The 15710-nt window shown below is 48.7% G+C and overlaps 4 protein-coding genes across 5 annotated transcripts in view; 1 reads left to right on the top strand and 3 right to left on the bottom strand.

Moving 5' to 3' along the window:
• Positions 1–227: 227 nt before the first annotated feature.
• On the bottom strand, positions 228–5669 carry LOC133025174 (dynein regulatory complex subunit 4-like). 2 transcript variants are annotated; one of them, XM_061092156.1, is made up of 11 exons: positions 5516–5669; positions 5324–5413; positions 4038–4235; positions 3751–3951; positions 3617–3671; positions 2649–2854; positions 2314–2481; positions 881–967; positions 607–807; positions 442–507; positions 228–366 (listed from the first exon to the last, which is right to left on the bottom strand). In XM_061092156.1, exons 1-11 carry the CDS (start codon positions 5516–5518, stop codon positions 277–279), a joined length of 1365 nt encoding a protein of 454 aa, XP_060948139.1. In that variant the 5' UTR covers positions 5519–5669; the 3' UTR covers positions 228–276. The 2 variants fall into 2 exon arrangements, with proteins under 2 accessions (XP_060948139.1, XP_060948140.1); XM_061092157.1 differs by having other exon boundaries at positions 3617–3662.
• A 759-nt stretch (positions 5670–6428) lies between these two features.
• Positions 6429–7732, bottom strand: LOC133028407 (uncharacterized). The gene is made up of 2 exons (XM_061095604.1): positions 7678–7732; positions 6429–7501 (listed from the first exon to the last, which is right to left on the bottom strand). The coding sequence occupies exons 1-2, from the start codon at positions 7730–7732 to the stop codon at positions 6777–6779; spliced, it is 780 nt and encodes a 259-aa protein (XP_060951587.1). The 3' UTR covers positions 6429–6776.
• A 578-nt stretch (positions 7733–8310) lies between these two features.
• ndufaf5 (NADH:ubiquinone oxidoreductase complex assembly factor 5) lies at positions 8311–13192 on the bottom strand. The gene is made up of 11 exons (XM_061089297.1): positions 12954–13192; positions 12699–12739; positions 11937–12000; positions 11699–11746; positions 11468–11565; positions 11346–11385; positions 10395–10592; positions 9595–9655; positions 9425–9508; positions 9231–9313; positions 8311–8454 (listed from the first exon to the last, which is right to left on the bottom strand). The coding sequence occupies exons 1-11, from the start codon at positions 13161–13163 to the stop codon at positions 8380–8382; spliced, it is 1002 nt and encodes a 333-aa protein (XP_060945280.1). The 5' UTR covers positions 13164–13192; the 3' UTR covers positions 8311–8379.
• Positions 13193–13873: 681 nt separating this feature from the next.
• esf1 (ESF1, nucleolar pre-rRNA processing protein, homolog (S. cerevisiae)) overlaps positions 13874–15710 on the top strand; it is an 8535-nt gene continuing 6698 nt past the window's right edge. The window contains exons 1-2 of the mRNA XM_061083562.1: positions 13874–13966; positions 14923–15382. Coding sequence (XP_060939545.1) covers positions 14936–15382 — 447 coding nt within the window. The 5' untranslated portion in view covers positions 13874–13966; positions 14923–14935. The remainder of the gene's footprint in view (positions 13967–14922; positions 15383–15710) is intronic.

The following is a 15710-nucleotide window of genomic DNA, read 5'->3' as shown; positions in this document are numbered from 1 at the left end:
GGGCTCCTCCTCCTCCAGGTGTTCTGGGCTCCTCCTCCTCCTCCAGGTGTTCTGGGCTCCTCCTCCTCCAGGTGTTCTGGGCTCCTCCTCCTCCAGGTGTTCTGGGCTCCTCCTCCTCCTCCAGGTGTTCGGGGCTCCTCCTCCTCCAGGTGTTCTGGGCTCCTCCTCCTCCAGGTGTTCTGGGCTCCTCCTCCAGGTGTTCTGGGCTCCTCCTCCTCCTCCAGGTGTTCTTGGCTCCTCCTCCTCCAGGTGTTCTTGGCTCCTCCTCCTCCAGGGTCAGATCTGCTCCGTGGGCCTGAAGTCGTGTTGAGCGACGCCCAGAGCCTGGAGCCGGTCGCTGCAGCTCTGCAGCAGCTGCTCGTACTCCTGCAGGTCACATGATCAGTGAGTCATCACAGGAAGTGACTTGTTTCACAGCCTCAGGTTCACGTGCTCACTCACCTGACGCTCTCCAGCCAGCTCCGCCTCCAACGCACCGATAGTGGCGTGCTTTGACTCCAACGTTTCCTACGAGAAGCAGAATTCAGACTGAAGACATAGATCACAGAGTGGTCTTCAGAGGACGTGTCCTGAGGGAGAGACGTGTCTCTGAACCGGGACACTGACCTTCAGTCTGTGGGCGGCGCTGCTTCCTGCGGCGGCGGCGGTGGAGAGGGCGCCGCAGAGCTGAGCCTCCTTGGTGTCCACCGTCTGAGTCAGAGCAGCGAGCTTCCTCTCCAGCAGCAGCTGCTTCAGGCCGCTCCTCTGCTGCAGCTCCACGATGACCTCCCTCTGTTTCCTCAGCAGCTCGTCACGCTCCTGCTGCACCTGCCGACGACCACGAGCCGGAGTCACCGCCTGCCGCCGCCGCGCCCAGCGCACGGGACAGGAAGCCACTTACCTTCTCAAACGCCTGCAGCAGCAGCTCGTGCTCCATGGTCAGATCCCACAGCTGCTTCTCAGCCTCCTTCGCTCGCGCTCCGGACTTCTGTCCGATGATCGGGAGGAAACCAGCGATCAGACGTTAGTTTACATTTCATGTGACGAGGTTTAGTTTCTATTAACAATCATTTAACCAGAGAGGAGGTTACGTTTCCACCCCCGTCTCTCATTGATCTGCTGCAGGATGAACAGATCGGCTGTGACGAGGTGGAGGGATGGAACGTGGGGGGGGGGGGAGAACTGATTATTAATAAGTTGAGTTGAATAAAAGAGAATGAGGAACAGTTTCATTTAGTTTCTGTGAAAACATGAACGTCAGCCACGAGTCGTCGGCAGCCGGAAAACCTTCAAACCAGCTCGGAAACACGTGAACTGGAACCCGATGATCGGGATCAAAGCTAACGAGTTGTGAACTGGAACCCGATGATCGGGATCAAAGCTAACGAGTTGTGAACTGGAACCCGATGATCTGGATCAAAGCTAACGAGTTGTGAACTGGAACCCGATGATCGGGATCAAAGCTAACGAGTTGTGAACTGGAACCCGATGATCGGGATCAAAGCTAACGAGTTGTGAACTGGAACCCGATGATCAAAGCTAACGAGTTGTGAACTGGAACCTGATGATCTGGATCAAAGCTAACGAGTTGTGAACTGGAACCCGATGATCGGGATCAAAGCTAACGAGTAGTGAACTGGAACCCGATGATCGGGATCAAAGCTAACGAGTTGTGAACTGGAACCCGATGATCGGGATCAAAGCTAACGAGTTGTGAACTGGAACCCGATGATCGGGATCAAAGCTAACGAGTTGTGAACTGGAACCCGATGATCGGGATCAAAGCTAACGAGTTGTGAACTGGAACCCGATGATCGGGATCAAAGCTAACGAGTTGTGAACTGGAACCCGATGATCAAAGCTAACGAGTTGTGAACTGGAACCCGATGATCGGGATCAAAGCTAACGAGTTGTGAACTGGAACCCGATGATCGGGATCAAAGCTAACGAGTTGTGAACTGGAACCCGATGATCAAAGCTAACGAGTTGTGAACTGGAACCTGATGATCTGGATCAAAGCTAACGAGTTGTGAACTGGAACCCGATGATCGGGATCAAAGCTAACGAGTAGTGAACTGGAACCCGATGATCGGGATCAAAGCTAACGAGTTGTGAACTGGAACCCGATGATCGGGATCAAAGCTAACGAGTTGTGAACTGGAACCCGATGATCGGGATCAAAGCTAACGAGTTGTGAACTGGAACCCGATGATCGGGATCAAAGCTAACGAGTTGTGAACTGGAACCCGATGATCGGGATCAAAGCTAACGAGTTGTGAACTGGAACCCGATGATCGGGATCAAAGCTAACGAGTGGCGTTCAGGTTCACGCACCAGCAGCTGGGCCTTGGACTGGTTGTACTGGTGCAGCTGCAGCTGCAGCTCGGGCAGCGTCTGCTCGGCTGCGTGCACAGACTCACGCAGACGCTTGTTTTCACGCTGAGCAACTGAAAGCTGATTGGACACTCGCGTCAGCTGCTTCTGCACCTCTGCTGCCTCCTCCTGGACAAAACAAGCACCACACACAAAACAAAATAATCAATTGATGATTACATTTATACTTGGAAACTGTACAGTTGAACATTTTCACAGACCAGGATTATGTCGACTCCTTTTCATGAGGTGACTGTGACCTTTGACCTCCGACCCCTCAAACCTCTGTCTCTCACCTTCAGCACCTTCTCGTCCGCCAGCACTTTGTTCTGGATGCTGGAGTAATACTCCTCCGCTCGCCTGAGGGCGCGGCCGTGATCCTCCACCAGCGCCACAACACGAGCGTCCATCCTGTCCTCCAGCTCGTTGACCTCTGACCTCCGCTTCCTCTCCTCCACCTGCATGGTCGCCTGCATCCTCTTGTTAAACTTCACCTCCAGATCTACAGAAGAATTAGAGTTCAGCCGTTAGTGACCGTCAGTTAAACTGATTCATGTAAAAAAAAAGTCTTAACCTTCAGAATAAAAGAGTCTAATAATAATAATTAATTAGCTGAATCATTAGAAACAGTAGTTTTAATGTTACACCACTTTATCATTTGACAGGCTGCATCTATGACCACATTTTTACTATAAAGTAAAATGTATGGATTCATAAACTTGTTAAATGTTAACGTTAATCTTAATGTTAAACATTAGAAAATGAAATATGATACTTCAATAGGCATAGATTTGTAAATGAGTCTATTTTATAGTTAAACAAATGTATTAAAGCTTAATTATTTACAGTATTTTTATATAAATATTTCCTGAACACTTTATTTATACAAACATTTATACATTTATACAATAAATCTGATGATCATTGTTATGTAGTATGTACAAAAGATAATTTCTCTTTAGGAATCATAATTGTTATTCCTGCTGATTATTATTAGAGAAAAAGAGAGAGAAAAAGTGTTTTGAAAGATGTGGGTTGATCAATATTTATTTTCCTTCTGATTGGACATGTGATCAATCACATGATCCCTTCAAACATTATCTGTCTTCTTTGACTTTTTGGCCGAGGTCCCGTCTACTAACATGGAGGAGGTCTATGACCTGTACTGCACCAGCCACCAGGGGGCGAGTCACTTCACTTCTGAGAGCATCTTTATATATAGATACAGTTCATGCTCTGACCACCAGGGGCTCAGTTCATTTACCTCTGATTCTCCTGTCGTAGTTGTTTGTCAGCCCCAGCAGCGCCACCTGGTGTTTCTGTTGAGAATCCACTGATGTTCACTCACATGAATAAAACCAGCAGAGTGATTTCCTGCTGAGGTTTACGCTGACTCACCAGTTTCAGTTCCTCCACGCTCTTCGTGTTGCGGAGCATCTTCTCGCTGGCGTCCGCCGGCAGCGTGTCGCTGCGCAGCTCTAGCTCCGCCCCCGCGTGGCGGTTCTGGATCAGTGCAGCGGCGGCGGCGGCGTCCATCTTCAGCTCGGAGACGGTGTGGTGCTGCTCAGACAGGACGTGCTTCAGCTTCTGCTTGTACACCTGGACATCCACCATCACACGTCACAGACACGTTTCATCAGGAAACAAAGTACCACCACAAACCAGAGACCACAGGTGCAACTCACACTGATCTCCACCCGGTGGCGCTGCTGAGTCTCGTCTCTCTCCCGGCGCCGCTGCCTCAGCTCGTCCTGCCCCTGCTCCACGTCTCTCCTGCTCGTCTCCCACAGAGTCTGGATCTTGTCTCTCTCCAGCTGGAAGAAGCTCCTCTCCTCCCGCTCGCGCTCCAGCTCCTCCCGGAGACGAGCCACGTGCTCCTCCAGCTGGGGGGGGCAGGGGTCAGGGGTCAGGGGTCAGGGGTTATTTCTCACTCATATTGACCTTTATTTCTACCTGGTTCGTAGGTCAAACGTTAATGTGACGGTGGGTGGGGGGGCAGCTTCAGTCTGCTCAGTGACGTGTCTGAAGGTCGAGGGGTTTCCCCCCCGACGTTAGTGTTTGTTTATGAAATCAGATGATCAGGGTCACAACCTTCAGGTCATATTTATTTATTGCCTCATATCCCGCAGAGCGATCATCGGTCACTCGAGACTCTGCAACACGTGAGAGGAGCTCAGGTTCTTTACGTTGGTAACGTTAGCTACGCAGATTTCTAGCTGGGAAATTGCATGTAATCCTTATTTAGTTTTATGGTTATAAATAAATATCACTTACTGGTCATTTCCAAGGGAATTCGTATGTGAAATGTTTTTTTAACTCGTCATTGCTCCTCGAATAATGGCTTTTTTTTGTTTATCTCTCCCGAAGTTGTCAGTGATGCAGGGACACTGTGTCCACGGGACATGTCCCAGGAGAGGGACGACCGAAGGACACGCCCCCAGCTCGTTCTCTTTTTGGGGGATTTTTCATTAACGATTCCCCAATTTTTCCTAATTTTACAGCCTTTTTATTATCTCCTCCCATGATACCTATTATCGTTTCATGAGAAGTTGTATAAGGAAAATAAAATTAGAGTACTTCAATCTGCCATCTATTGTTGTTCTTTAATATATTTTGATGAAGTATTCTTATCGGGTTGAATAAACCCGACGTTAGTGATGCTGATACTAATTTTGAGTAAATGTTCTAGGGTAAATTAATACACTTTTTATGCAGAGTTAAGAAAAGTGTGTTTTTCTTCATCTTGATAAAGTTCATTATCAAGAAAGTTATTATATCTGAAGTTGGCTTTTAAACTTAGAAACACTTATAGTTTATTACATTCTGTTGATGTTTGAGCTTCACAGATGAAGATATATATATATATATATTTATATACATATATATTACATATCCACAGAATCTCAGTTTGTATCACGTGGTTTCGTCTGAAGCTAAAGCTGTAGCCGTGTTGGCATCGTTAGCTTCTGACCTGGTCCTTGGACATGTCCTCCGTGGACAGACTGTCCACCACCGCAGAGGACTTCATCTTCCCGGGCTTCTTACTCTTACTCTTCGGTGCCTGGAAACAAACAGAGAGGTTAAACGCTGATGCTAAGCTAACAAGCGCTGATGCTAAGCTAACTGATGCTAAGCTAACATAAAGAGCAGGAGCTTCACTCACCATGGCGTGAGGACGAGCTCTCAGCCACTTCCGGTGTCCACAGAACGAACACGTAGAGGCCTTTGATGTCTCCCTTTGATGTCTCCCTGTTTAAAGACAGCAGCTAACAGTTAGCTCACTGCTAACTGCTGCGTTCTGCTGCCATGACAACACCGTCACGTGACCATCTTCTTCTTTTGGTTTAATGGCGGTTGGGACCTCACGTTAGAGGAGCACCAGCGCCACCTACTGGGCTGGAGTGTGAGTCTCTAGATCTGGTTTTGTATTTAAAGCTGTTTTCTAGTCTTGATGACTCAAAGCTCTTTACACTTTTACATTCACACAGAGCATCTAATAGCACCACTTTGTTGTTCTATGGGGGTGGGGGGGTGGGGGGTGCAGATGGGTCAGACTGGGGATCGAACTACCGACCTTCAAGGTTGGAGGACGACCGCTCTACCCCTCAGCCACAGACGCCACTTTCCTTATCTATATTTAACTCTGCCACAACAAACCCAGTTTTTCCATTTTTTGTCTACTTTGATTTGTCTGAGTATAATGTATAATACAGAGTATATATATATATATATATATATATATATATATATATATATATATATATTGACCTTTTGGGTTCTAAACTTCATACAGTGACAGTTGTGTCATAATTAACACATTAGTTCTAAAGGTGTTTTTTCTTTATATATATATATATAAATAAAGAAAAAGAGAGAGAGAGAGAGAGAGAGAGAGAGAGAGAGAGAGAGAGAGAGAGATTATGCCCAGAGATGATCTGAGCATGAAATTATTCTCAGAATCATTTTATTAGTCAATAAGAATAAACTTTATTAATACTGCATAAAATGCTTTTAAATTAAAAACACTATAGAAGGTGACGTCCTGGAGATAAAGAGAAGTTCGTAAAAACCGTTAATATTAAGATAAAAATAAAAACAAGGTTGACATTTATTTAAAGTATCAACAGAAGGTATTTTTTATATATGTGGTGGGAGTTTGTTCCCAAACTATAAAAAAAACTGCTTCACTGAACAAAGTCTGCGAGAAAATCAAATCATTTTCAGTCGGAGACGTAAACATGAAGTCGTACGATCACTTAGCTTCAGACTTCGGATGAAACCGATCTTTTGGTTTCTACGTGCCTGAGATCGAAGAGAAAATAAAACACGGCTCAGTTTCCATTTTAGAATTCAGGAGTTGCGGCCCGTTTGTCGTCCTACAGAGATGATCTGCATCACGATGAATCTTGAAACCTTTCGTCCAATCACAGCCGGGCACCGTTTCCAGACGCGTGTGTGGATCCTTCACGTGAACAGCCGTTTCCTGTCTGTGGTGGATTCTGGACAAATGAATACACACACTCAGGGTCAGTGCAGTGACCTTTGACCTTGGGCTTGTTCAGCGTGCTGTACAGGTTCCTGTTGGACGCCGTGGCCTCGCTGACCCTGGACCAGCTGACCACGGTCTCTACGCCAGGTGGTCCGACCTCCTCGTAGACCCCCTCAGCTTCAGGCTGGTCCCTGTTTCCATCTGCGGTCCGTCCTGAGCACGATCTCACGGTGACGACCAGGAGCACCAGAGCTGCACCGACGGCCACGCCCACGGCCACGCCCACGGGGACTCGCCACAGGTCGGACGGTCGGGTCTCTGAGTCTGTGTCCCCGTGGTCGGTTTCCAGGACAAACCCCAGTCCGTCGTTTCCTGGTGTGACCTCCTGACCTTTGGGATCCGTGGTCACCTCCAGATACACCGTTTGTTTTCTGTTGCAGAAATACCAAGCCGAGTCAGAGGGCCGGACGCCGGCGATGACCAGCGAGTTATCGGCCAGGGAGCCCCAGCGCTTGTCTCCTCGGTCCTCGAGTCCGTCTGTGACGGAGACCAGAATCACGTGGCGTCCGTTCCTGAGGCGACTCCAGGACACGCCTCCGGCTGCGTGAGGACACGGCAGCGTGGCCACAGAGTTCTGCAGAACCCTCACGACAGGAACGTCTGTGAACACAAGCTGTGACATCATGTCTTTGCTCCTGAGGAATCAACATGATGAACTCTTCTCACACAGGAACATGTTCTGTGGAACCTGAGAACCAGGGGACTCCAGGGAGAGAACGGATCCGTCCAATGATCCGTTTCCGTTCATCTAGAATCTGATCAACAGGTTTTCTTACCAGCGACGTTTGGACAGATTCCTCCGGTGAAGAGAAGACAGAGGACGAAGAACATGTCTGCAGCCGGAGGACGAGTCTCTGAGACGCAGGAGAACATCAGCGTCTGTTTTTAGTCTGAGAGGAACTTCAGTCACGGGTCAGTTTGTCTTCTTCCTCTTCTTCCTCTTCCTCTTCTTCCTCTTCTTCCTCTTCTTGTCGGGAAGAGCAGTGCAGCTCTGGTCACGATGTTAAATCAAAGTCAGGACACGTGTCTCAAGTCTTCGTCCTTCAGAGGACTCCAACTATTATATATTATTATATTATTATATACTTACTAGAAGTGAGGTAGTGAGGTCACTTCCTGTATACGTCTCCCTCTTACCATTACATCATGATCTTTAATCTGCTGCTGCTCCTTAACGAATCCGGAGGGAGGAGCCTCTGGAAGATGCAGCTGGGAGGTCACACTGAATATGACCTTTGACCTTTTGGGTTCTAAACTTCATACAGTGACAGTTGTGTCATAATTAACACATTAGTTCTAAAGGTGTTTTTGTTTATATGTGAAACCATAGCAACAGCAGTGTGTCCCCGCCTCCCGTCGTGGTGTCAGCTCCTCATTGGTTCATTTCCTGTCAATAACAACAGCGTTGCTTGTTTCCATGACTCAGCTTTATTCCGACAGTTTATTAAGAACTCAGTAAAGTCTGTAATGTGCCGTTGTCATGGCGACGGCTGTTTGATCTTTGACAGATTCCCGAAGGACGCCGTTGCTGATCCTCGCTTCGCCGGTTTGGCCTGAGGACGAGAAACCAGAAAACAACATTAGACAGAGATCTGCCAGTGACACGTTGGAACTGGTTTGAACTGGTTTGAACTGGGTTGAACTGGTTTGAACTGGGTTGGACTGGTTTGAACTGGTTTGAACTGGTTTGAACTGGTTTGAACTGGGTTGAACTGGTTTGAACTGGGTTGAACTGGGTTGAACTGGGTTGGACTGGTTTGAACTGGTTTGGACTGGGTTGAACTGGTTTGAACTGGTTTGAACTGGGTTGAACTGGGTTGAACTGGGTTGAACTGGGTTGAACTGGTTTGAACTGGGTTGAACTGGGTTGAACTGGGTTGAACTGGGTTGGACTGGTTTGAACTGGGTTGAACTGGTTTGGACTGGTTTGAACTGGGTTGAACTGGTTTGGACTGGGTTGAACTGGGTTGAACTGGTTTGAACTGGGTTGAACTGGTTTGGACTGGTTTGAACTGGGTTGAACTGGTTTGGACTGGGTTGAACTGGTTTGAACTGGGTTGAACTGGTTTGAACTGGGTTGAACTGGTTTGAACTGGGTTGAACTGGTTTGAACTGGGTTGAACTGGGTTGAACTGGGTTGAACTGGTTTGAACTGGTTTGAACTGGGTTGAACTGGGTTGAACTGGTTTGGACTGGGTTGGACTGGGTTGAACTGGTTTGGACTGGTTTGAACTGGTTTGAACTGGTTTGAACTGGGTTGAACTGGGTTGAACTGGTTTGAACTGGTTTGAACTGGTTTGAACTGGTTCAGTTCCATAACATGTCTCACCTGTGACTCATGAGGCTTCCAGCCAATCATGTAGAGGATGTCAAAGGTGGCAGGAACAGAGCCGTCCTCATTTCCATACATCTCTGAAATGTTTATATACACATTATTTATTATATATACACATTGTATCTGATGTGTGTACATGTACATATATATGTATATATATATATATATAAAGGTGTGTTGAAACTCACCTTTATAAATGGCGGCTGCTGCTAACATGGAGTCCCGGTGCAGCAGCGACTTCCTGTTCCAGGCACAGTTACTCTCTCCCATCCCTGAACATCACAGGAATCAACACAGCTCAGTTTATTAGGAACACTGCTCCGGGAGTCACAGGTTCGATTCCTCAATGTGCTGCTACCTTGTAAATCCGTCATGACCTCAGTGAGTCCTGGATAATGAACCTGAACGTCATCGATGTCCTGGAAGAACAAATCCACTCTTATTTATAATGTCAGCGTTCTGGAGACGAGCAGAGACAGAGAGAGAGAGAGAGACAGAGAGAGAGAGACAGACAGAGAGACAGAGACAGAGAGAGAGAGACAGACAGAGAGAGAGACAAACAGACAGACAGACAGACAGAGACAGAGAGACAGACAGACAGAGAGACAAACAGACAGACAGACAGACAGACAGAGAGAGAAAAAGAGAGAGACAGAGAGAGAGACAGACAGACAGACAGACAGACAGAGAGACAGACAGACAGACAGAGAGAGAGACAGACAGACAGAGAGACAGAGACAGAGAGAGAGACAGAGAGAGAGACAGACAGAGAGACAGACAGAGAGAGAAAAAGAGAGAGACAGAGAGAGAGACAGACAGACAGACAGACAGACAGACAGACAGACAGAGAGAGACAGACAGACAGAGAGAGAGACAGACAGACAGACAGACAGACAGACAGACAGACAGACAGACAGACAGACAGACAGACAGACAGACAGACAGACAGACAGACAGACAGACAGACAGAGAGAGACAGACAGACAGACAGACAGAGAGACAGACAGACAGAGAGAGAGACAGAGAGAGAGACAGACAGACAGACAGAGAGACAGACAGACAGACAGACAGACAGACAGACAGACAGACAGACAGACAGACAGACAGACAGACAGACAGACAGACAGACAGACAGACAGACATTGACGATTGTCTCACCACAGTGAGCATGTTGAAGCCGGCCTGTCCCAGCAGGTTCCCCAGGTCGGTGACGGCGGTGTAGGGGGACACGTGGGGGGAGAACCCCCCCTCCCTCTCCGTCTCGGCGAGCTGGAGGGAGCACCTCAGCTCGTACAGGGTCTCTCCGCCCACCATGGCGCCGATGAACACGCCGTCCGGCTTCAGCACCTGGTGGATCTGAGGAGACGGATGTCCAGGGTCAGATCAATGCGTCTGAAGAGGACGGATAACAGATCCAAACCCCACCCGTCTCACCCGTCTCACCCGTCTCACCCGTCCCACCCGTCTCACCCGTCTCACCCGTCCCACCCGTCTCACCCGTCCCACCCGTCTCACCCGTCCCACCCGTCTCACCTGTCTCACCTGTCCTACCCGTCCCACCCGTCTCACCTGTCCTACCTGTCTCACCCGTCTCACCCGTCCCACCTGTTCTTCCTGTCTCACCCGTCTCACCTGTCCTACCTGTCTCACCCGTCTCACCCGTCCCACCCGTCTCACCCGTCCAACCCGTCTCACTTGTCTCACTTGTCTCACCCGTCCCAGCCGTTCTACCTGTCTCACCCATCTCACCCGTCTCACCTGTCCTACCCGTCTCACCCGTCCCACCTGTCCAACCCGTCCCACCCGTCTCACCTGTCCTACCTGTCTCACCCGTCTCACCCATCCCACCCGTCTCACCTGTCCTACCTGTCTTACCCGTCTCACCTGTCCTACCCGTCCCACCCGTCTCACCCGTCCCACCTGTCCTACCCGTCTCACCCATCTCACCTGTCCAACCCGTCCCACCCGTCTCACCTGTCCTACCTGTCTCACCCGTCTCACCCATCTCACCCGTCTCACCTGTCTCACCCGTCCCACCCGTCCCACCCGTCTCACCCGTCCCACCCGTCCCACCCGTCCCACCCGTCCCACCCGTCCCACCCGTCTCACCTGTCTCAGAGCCCCCGGCAGGTCGTTGATCCAGTGCAGACTGAAGGTGGAACACAGATCACAGGTTAGAGACGTGAAGGAGGAGCTTGGATGTGCAGACGCCATCTTGGGAGTTTCATCACCTCAAGCTGCTCACCACCAGGTCGAAGGTGTTCTCTGGAAACGGCAGAAACTCCTCATCAGCCAGGACGCAGTGAGTCGGGATCTCAGTCCGTCTCCTCTGCAGATCAGGAGACATCAGAGAGACATCAGGAGACATCAGAGACAAACAGAGACATCAGGAGACATCAGAGACAAGAGCTTCAGGGATTCAGTCTCAGCTGAGGAACGGGACTGATCCATGTTTCACTCACCAGAGTTTTCTCAGAGACGTCGGTGAGGAACAGACGCTCCACTACGTCCTGAAACAGACAGGGGGCAATTTAACACACACACACACACACACACACACACACACACACACACACACACACACACACACACACACACACACACACACACACACACACACACACACACACACACACACACACACACACACACACACACACACACACACACACACACACACACACACACACACACACACACCTTGCTCAGATGCTCTGCGATGTGACTTTTCCCGCCACCGATGTCCAACGCCACAGGAAACGTCCTGAGGAGACAGGAAGACTTCAATCAAACTTTATTGATTCGTGTTTTATTGACATGTGACAAACAAGAGAAGAATGTTAAAGTGAGTTTGGATCTTTTCCACTGAGACAGTTCCAGGAACGGTTCAGATCCAGATCAGGATCCTCGTTCCAACTTGTTACCAGTGAAGAAGAAGTAGAACCACTACGTCTGAGGCTGGGGGCGGAGCTACCGTGACCTACACAACACTTTATTGTGACCACTTGTCCTCACACGCCACTTCGCCGCTCTGTGTGCAAAACAACACAACTGTGTCGTTTGCATCCAGTTACACATGTGAGCGATGTCACTGTGAGTGTGTGGGTCAGGTTGTGTGTCACTGTGAGTATGTGTGTCAGTGTCACTGTGTGTGTGTCAGGTTGTGTGTGTGTCAGTGTCGTTGTGAGTGTGTGTCAGGTTGTGTGTCACTGTGAGTATGTGTGTCAGTGTGTGTGTCTGTCACTGTGTGCTTATGTCACTGTGTGTGTTAGTGTGTGTGTCACTGTGAGTGTGTGTGTCAGGTTGTGTGTGTGTCAGTGTCACTGTGTGTGTGTCAGGTTGTGTGTGTGTCAGTGTCGTTGTGAGTGTGTGTTAGTGTGTGTGTGAAATGTGTGGAGCGCCCCACTCGGACCTTCCTCCAGCTTGTGTGTGTATGAGCAGCTGAGCGTGTGATGGACCCACCTCGCGATGTCGTAGACCCGATCCGCCACGCGACCTCCGACCTGCACCAGAGAAGAAGAAGAAGAAGAAGAAGAAGAAGAAGAAGAAGAAGCTGAGATCTTACCGACAGGAAGTGACGCCGTGTGGAGGAAGAACACGTCTCGGTCATTTCAGTCCCACATTTATTAGAAGTGTCATTTCTGCAGATATTTGTTAGGGTGTAAACCCACAGCCTCGTGTGAGCAGCGCCCCCTACAGGGAGTGTGGTGTCATTACCTCGTCCCTCAGGTAGTCAAACAGCTGAGAGTCCTGCAGAGACCCCGCCCACCTCCTCTGCTTCCTCTTCATCTCTCGGTCGAACACGTTCATGGAACCGGAACCGGAACCGGACACCGGTCTGCGGCCGCTTCCCGGGCAGGGAGCCGGGCCGGCGGCCTGGAGCAGCCGGAGGAGCCGGGGGAACCGGAGGAGCCGCCTGGAGGTCATGGCTGCTTCTCCTCCGTGGGGCCGGCCGCCATCTTGTGACGTCTGCACCGGCTCCCCGGAAAACACGGAGCTGGATCTGATCCGCTCATCACAAAACACGGAGCTGGATCTGATCCGCTCATCACAAAACACGGAGCTGGATCTGATCCTCTCATCACAAAACATGGAGCTGGATCTGATCCTCTCATCACAAAACATGGAGCTGGATCTGATCCGCTCATCACAAAACACGGAGCTGGATCTGATCCTCTCTTTGTTAAACATGGAGCTTGTTGTTTTTACTGATGCCTCATTTTGTCTGTGAAGTTAGATATTTAGAGTATAATACGATATGATATGATATAAAATAAGATATTTCTATTTTTATAATTATTTTATTCTCATGTCTGGACTGGTTCTGCATTACCCAGTACACATTATATTTTTTATTTCATTTATGATACACTTTTTCATCTCTTCTTATATTTTTTATGTAATTCAAGATGGAAGAATAATTTCCTTGTGGATTTACAAAGTCTTTTTAATAATATTTTGGATTCACTTTCACACACATTTAAAAGATAAAAAAGGGAAATTCATATAAACCTGTAAGAAATGAATGAAGCTATATCGAGTGGCCTTTGTAAACGACTTGTACTCTGTTTGTCCCACTTCGCTTTCCGTAGCGGGGAGTAGGCGGGCCCCCGAGAGGTCACTGGAGCGATGCATGCTGGGAAAACACGTGTTTGAGGAAACAAACGCAATCCTACTTTTCATTTCTGATCAGTTTCGTAGTTTTGCGCAGTTTTCGCTCGGTTCTGCAGGTGAGTGTGACGTCATCAGCTGATTCTCTGCGCTGGTGACGACACGTTTAGTTTTTTCTCTCGATCGTCGCGTTGCTGCAGACTGACGTCATAACTCCATCTGTACTCTGTTTCTGTTCTAACGCGTTTATTGTTCATTTAATCCTGAATCCGTAGTTTATTCATTCGTGAGAAAATCATTTAAAACTAAATTAAATACCAAACAGAAACGAGCCTGTACAGCATGTGACTGAGTGTGTCCTGCAGGCGGCGCTGTGGCTGAATGTCGAGTGGAGAAAAGAAACAGTAGATCAAATGTTCACATAGATGATTGTGGTTTCTGACGTCATCACGTTTTACCATCAGCTTTAATTCAAGTCGAGTTCCTGAGGATTGTTTCATTTAAATAACGAATCTGTCGGTCACACTCAACACATGAACCCGTCACATGTTGTTTACGTGTTCTCACTCTTCACATGTTGTTTACGTGTTCTCACTCTTCACATGTTGTTTACGTGTTCTAACTCATCACATGTTTACGTGTTCTCACTCTTCACATGTTGTTTACGTGTTCTAACTCATCACATGTTGTTTACGTGTTCTCATTCGTCACATGTTTACGTGTTCTCACGTGTTGTTTACGTGTTCTCACTTGTCACATGTTTACGCGTTCTCACTCTTCACACGTTGTTTACGTGTTCTCACTCGTCACATGTTTACGTGTTCTCACTCGTCACATGTTTACGTGTTCTCACTCGTCACATGTTGTTTACGTGTTCTCACCCGTCACGTGTTGTTTACGTGTTCTCACTCTTCACATGTTGTTTACGTGTTCTAACTCATCACATGTTGTTTACGTGTTCTAACTCATCACATGTTGTTTACGTGTTCTCACTCGTCACATGTTGTTTACGTGTGTGCACTCGTGACGACCCACTGCTGGAGAGTCGCACTCTGAACGAGCTTTTGTTTTTCAGGATTCTCTCCACGATGGCGTCCAGGAAGTCGCCGGGCGGCGACGAGCGCTTCACTCGCGTGCAGAAGGACCCGCGCTTCTGGGAAATGCCCGAGAGGGAACGCAAGGTCAAGATCGACAAGCGCTTCCAGTCCATGTTCCACGACAAGCGCTTCCAGGTGAAGTCCACGGTGGACAAGCGGGGCCGTCCCATCAACCACACGTCCTCCGAAGACCTGAGACGCTTCTACAAACTGGACTCCGAGGACGAAGAGGACGAAGAGGACGTGAAGAGAGAGAAGCTGACGGAGAGCAAGAAGCTGACGGAGAGCAAGAAGCTGAAGGAGAGAGAGAAGCTGAAGGAGAGAGGGAAGCTGAAGGAGAGAGGGAAGAAGACGAAGGAGAGCGAGAAGCTGACGGAGAGGGAGAAGCTGACGGAGAGGAAGAAGACGGTGAAGCTGGTGAAAGTGGAGAGAGAAGCTGTGCCGAGCAGAGAAGACGAAGAAGAGGAGTCTGAAGACAAAGGTGAATTTCACGTGTTTACACATATTCACTTTATAATGTTCTTCCATTTTCAGCTGAAAGTTCTTTGTGTAAAAACACAAAGTTTCATCTTTAATGAAAACAGCTGAATCTGTGAGTTCGGTCGTTGTTCTCGTCTCTGAAGAAATGAGATCAGGACTCAGTCAGAAACCTTCTGGAGCAGCAGTGAGGGATGATGGGAGTTGTAGTCCTCATCGTGAGTTAGCTGTAGAGCAGCAGTCTGTAGTGAATGAGCAGCTTCCTGTTTCTCCGACTCGTCTCTGATTG

The sequence above is a fragment of the Limanda limanda genome, chromosome 2 (genome assembly GCF_963576545.1).
Source record: "Limanda limanda chromosome 2, fLimLim1.1, whole genome shotgun sequence".
Taxonomy (NCBI): Eukaryota; Metazoa; Chordata; class Actinopteri; order Pleuronectiformes; family Pleuronectidae; genus Limanda; species Limanda limanda.
The sequence above is the reverse complement of the archived record's forward strand: the minus strand, read 5'-3'. Positions and strand labels throughout refer to the sequence as shown.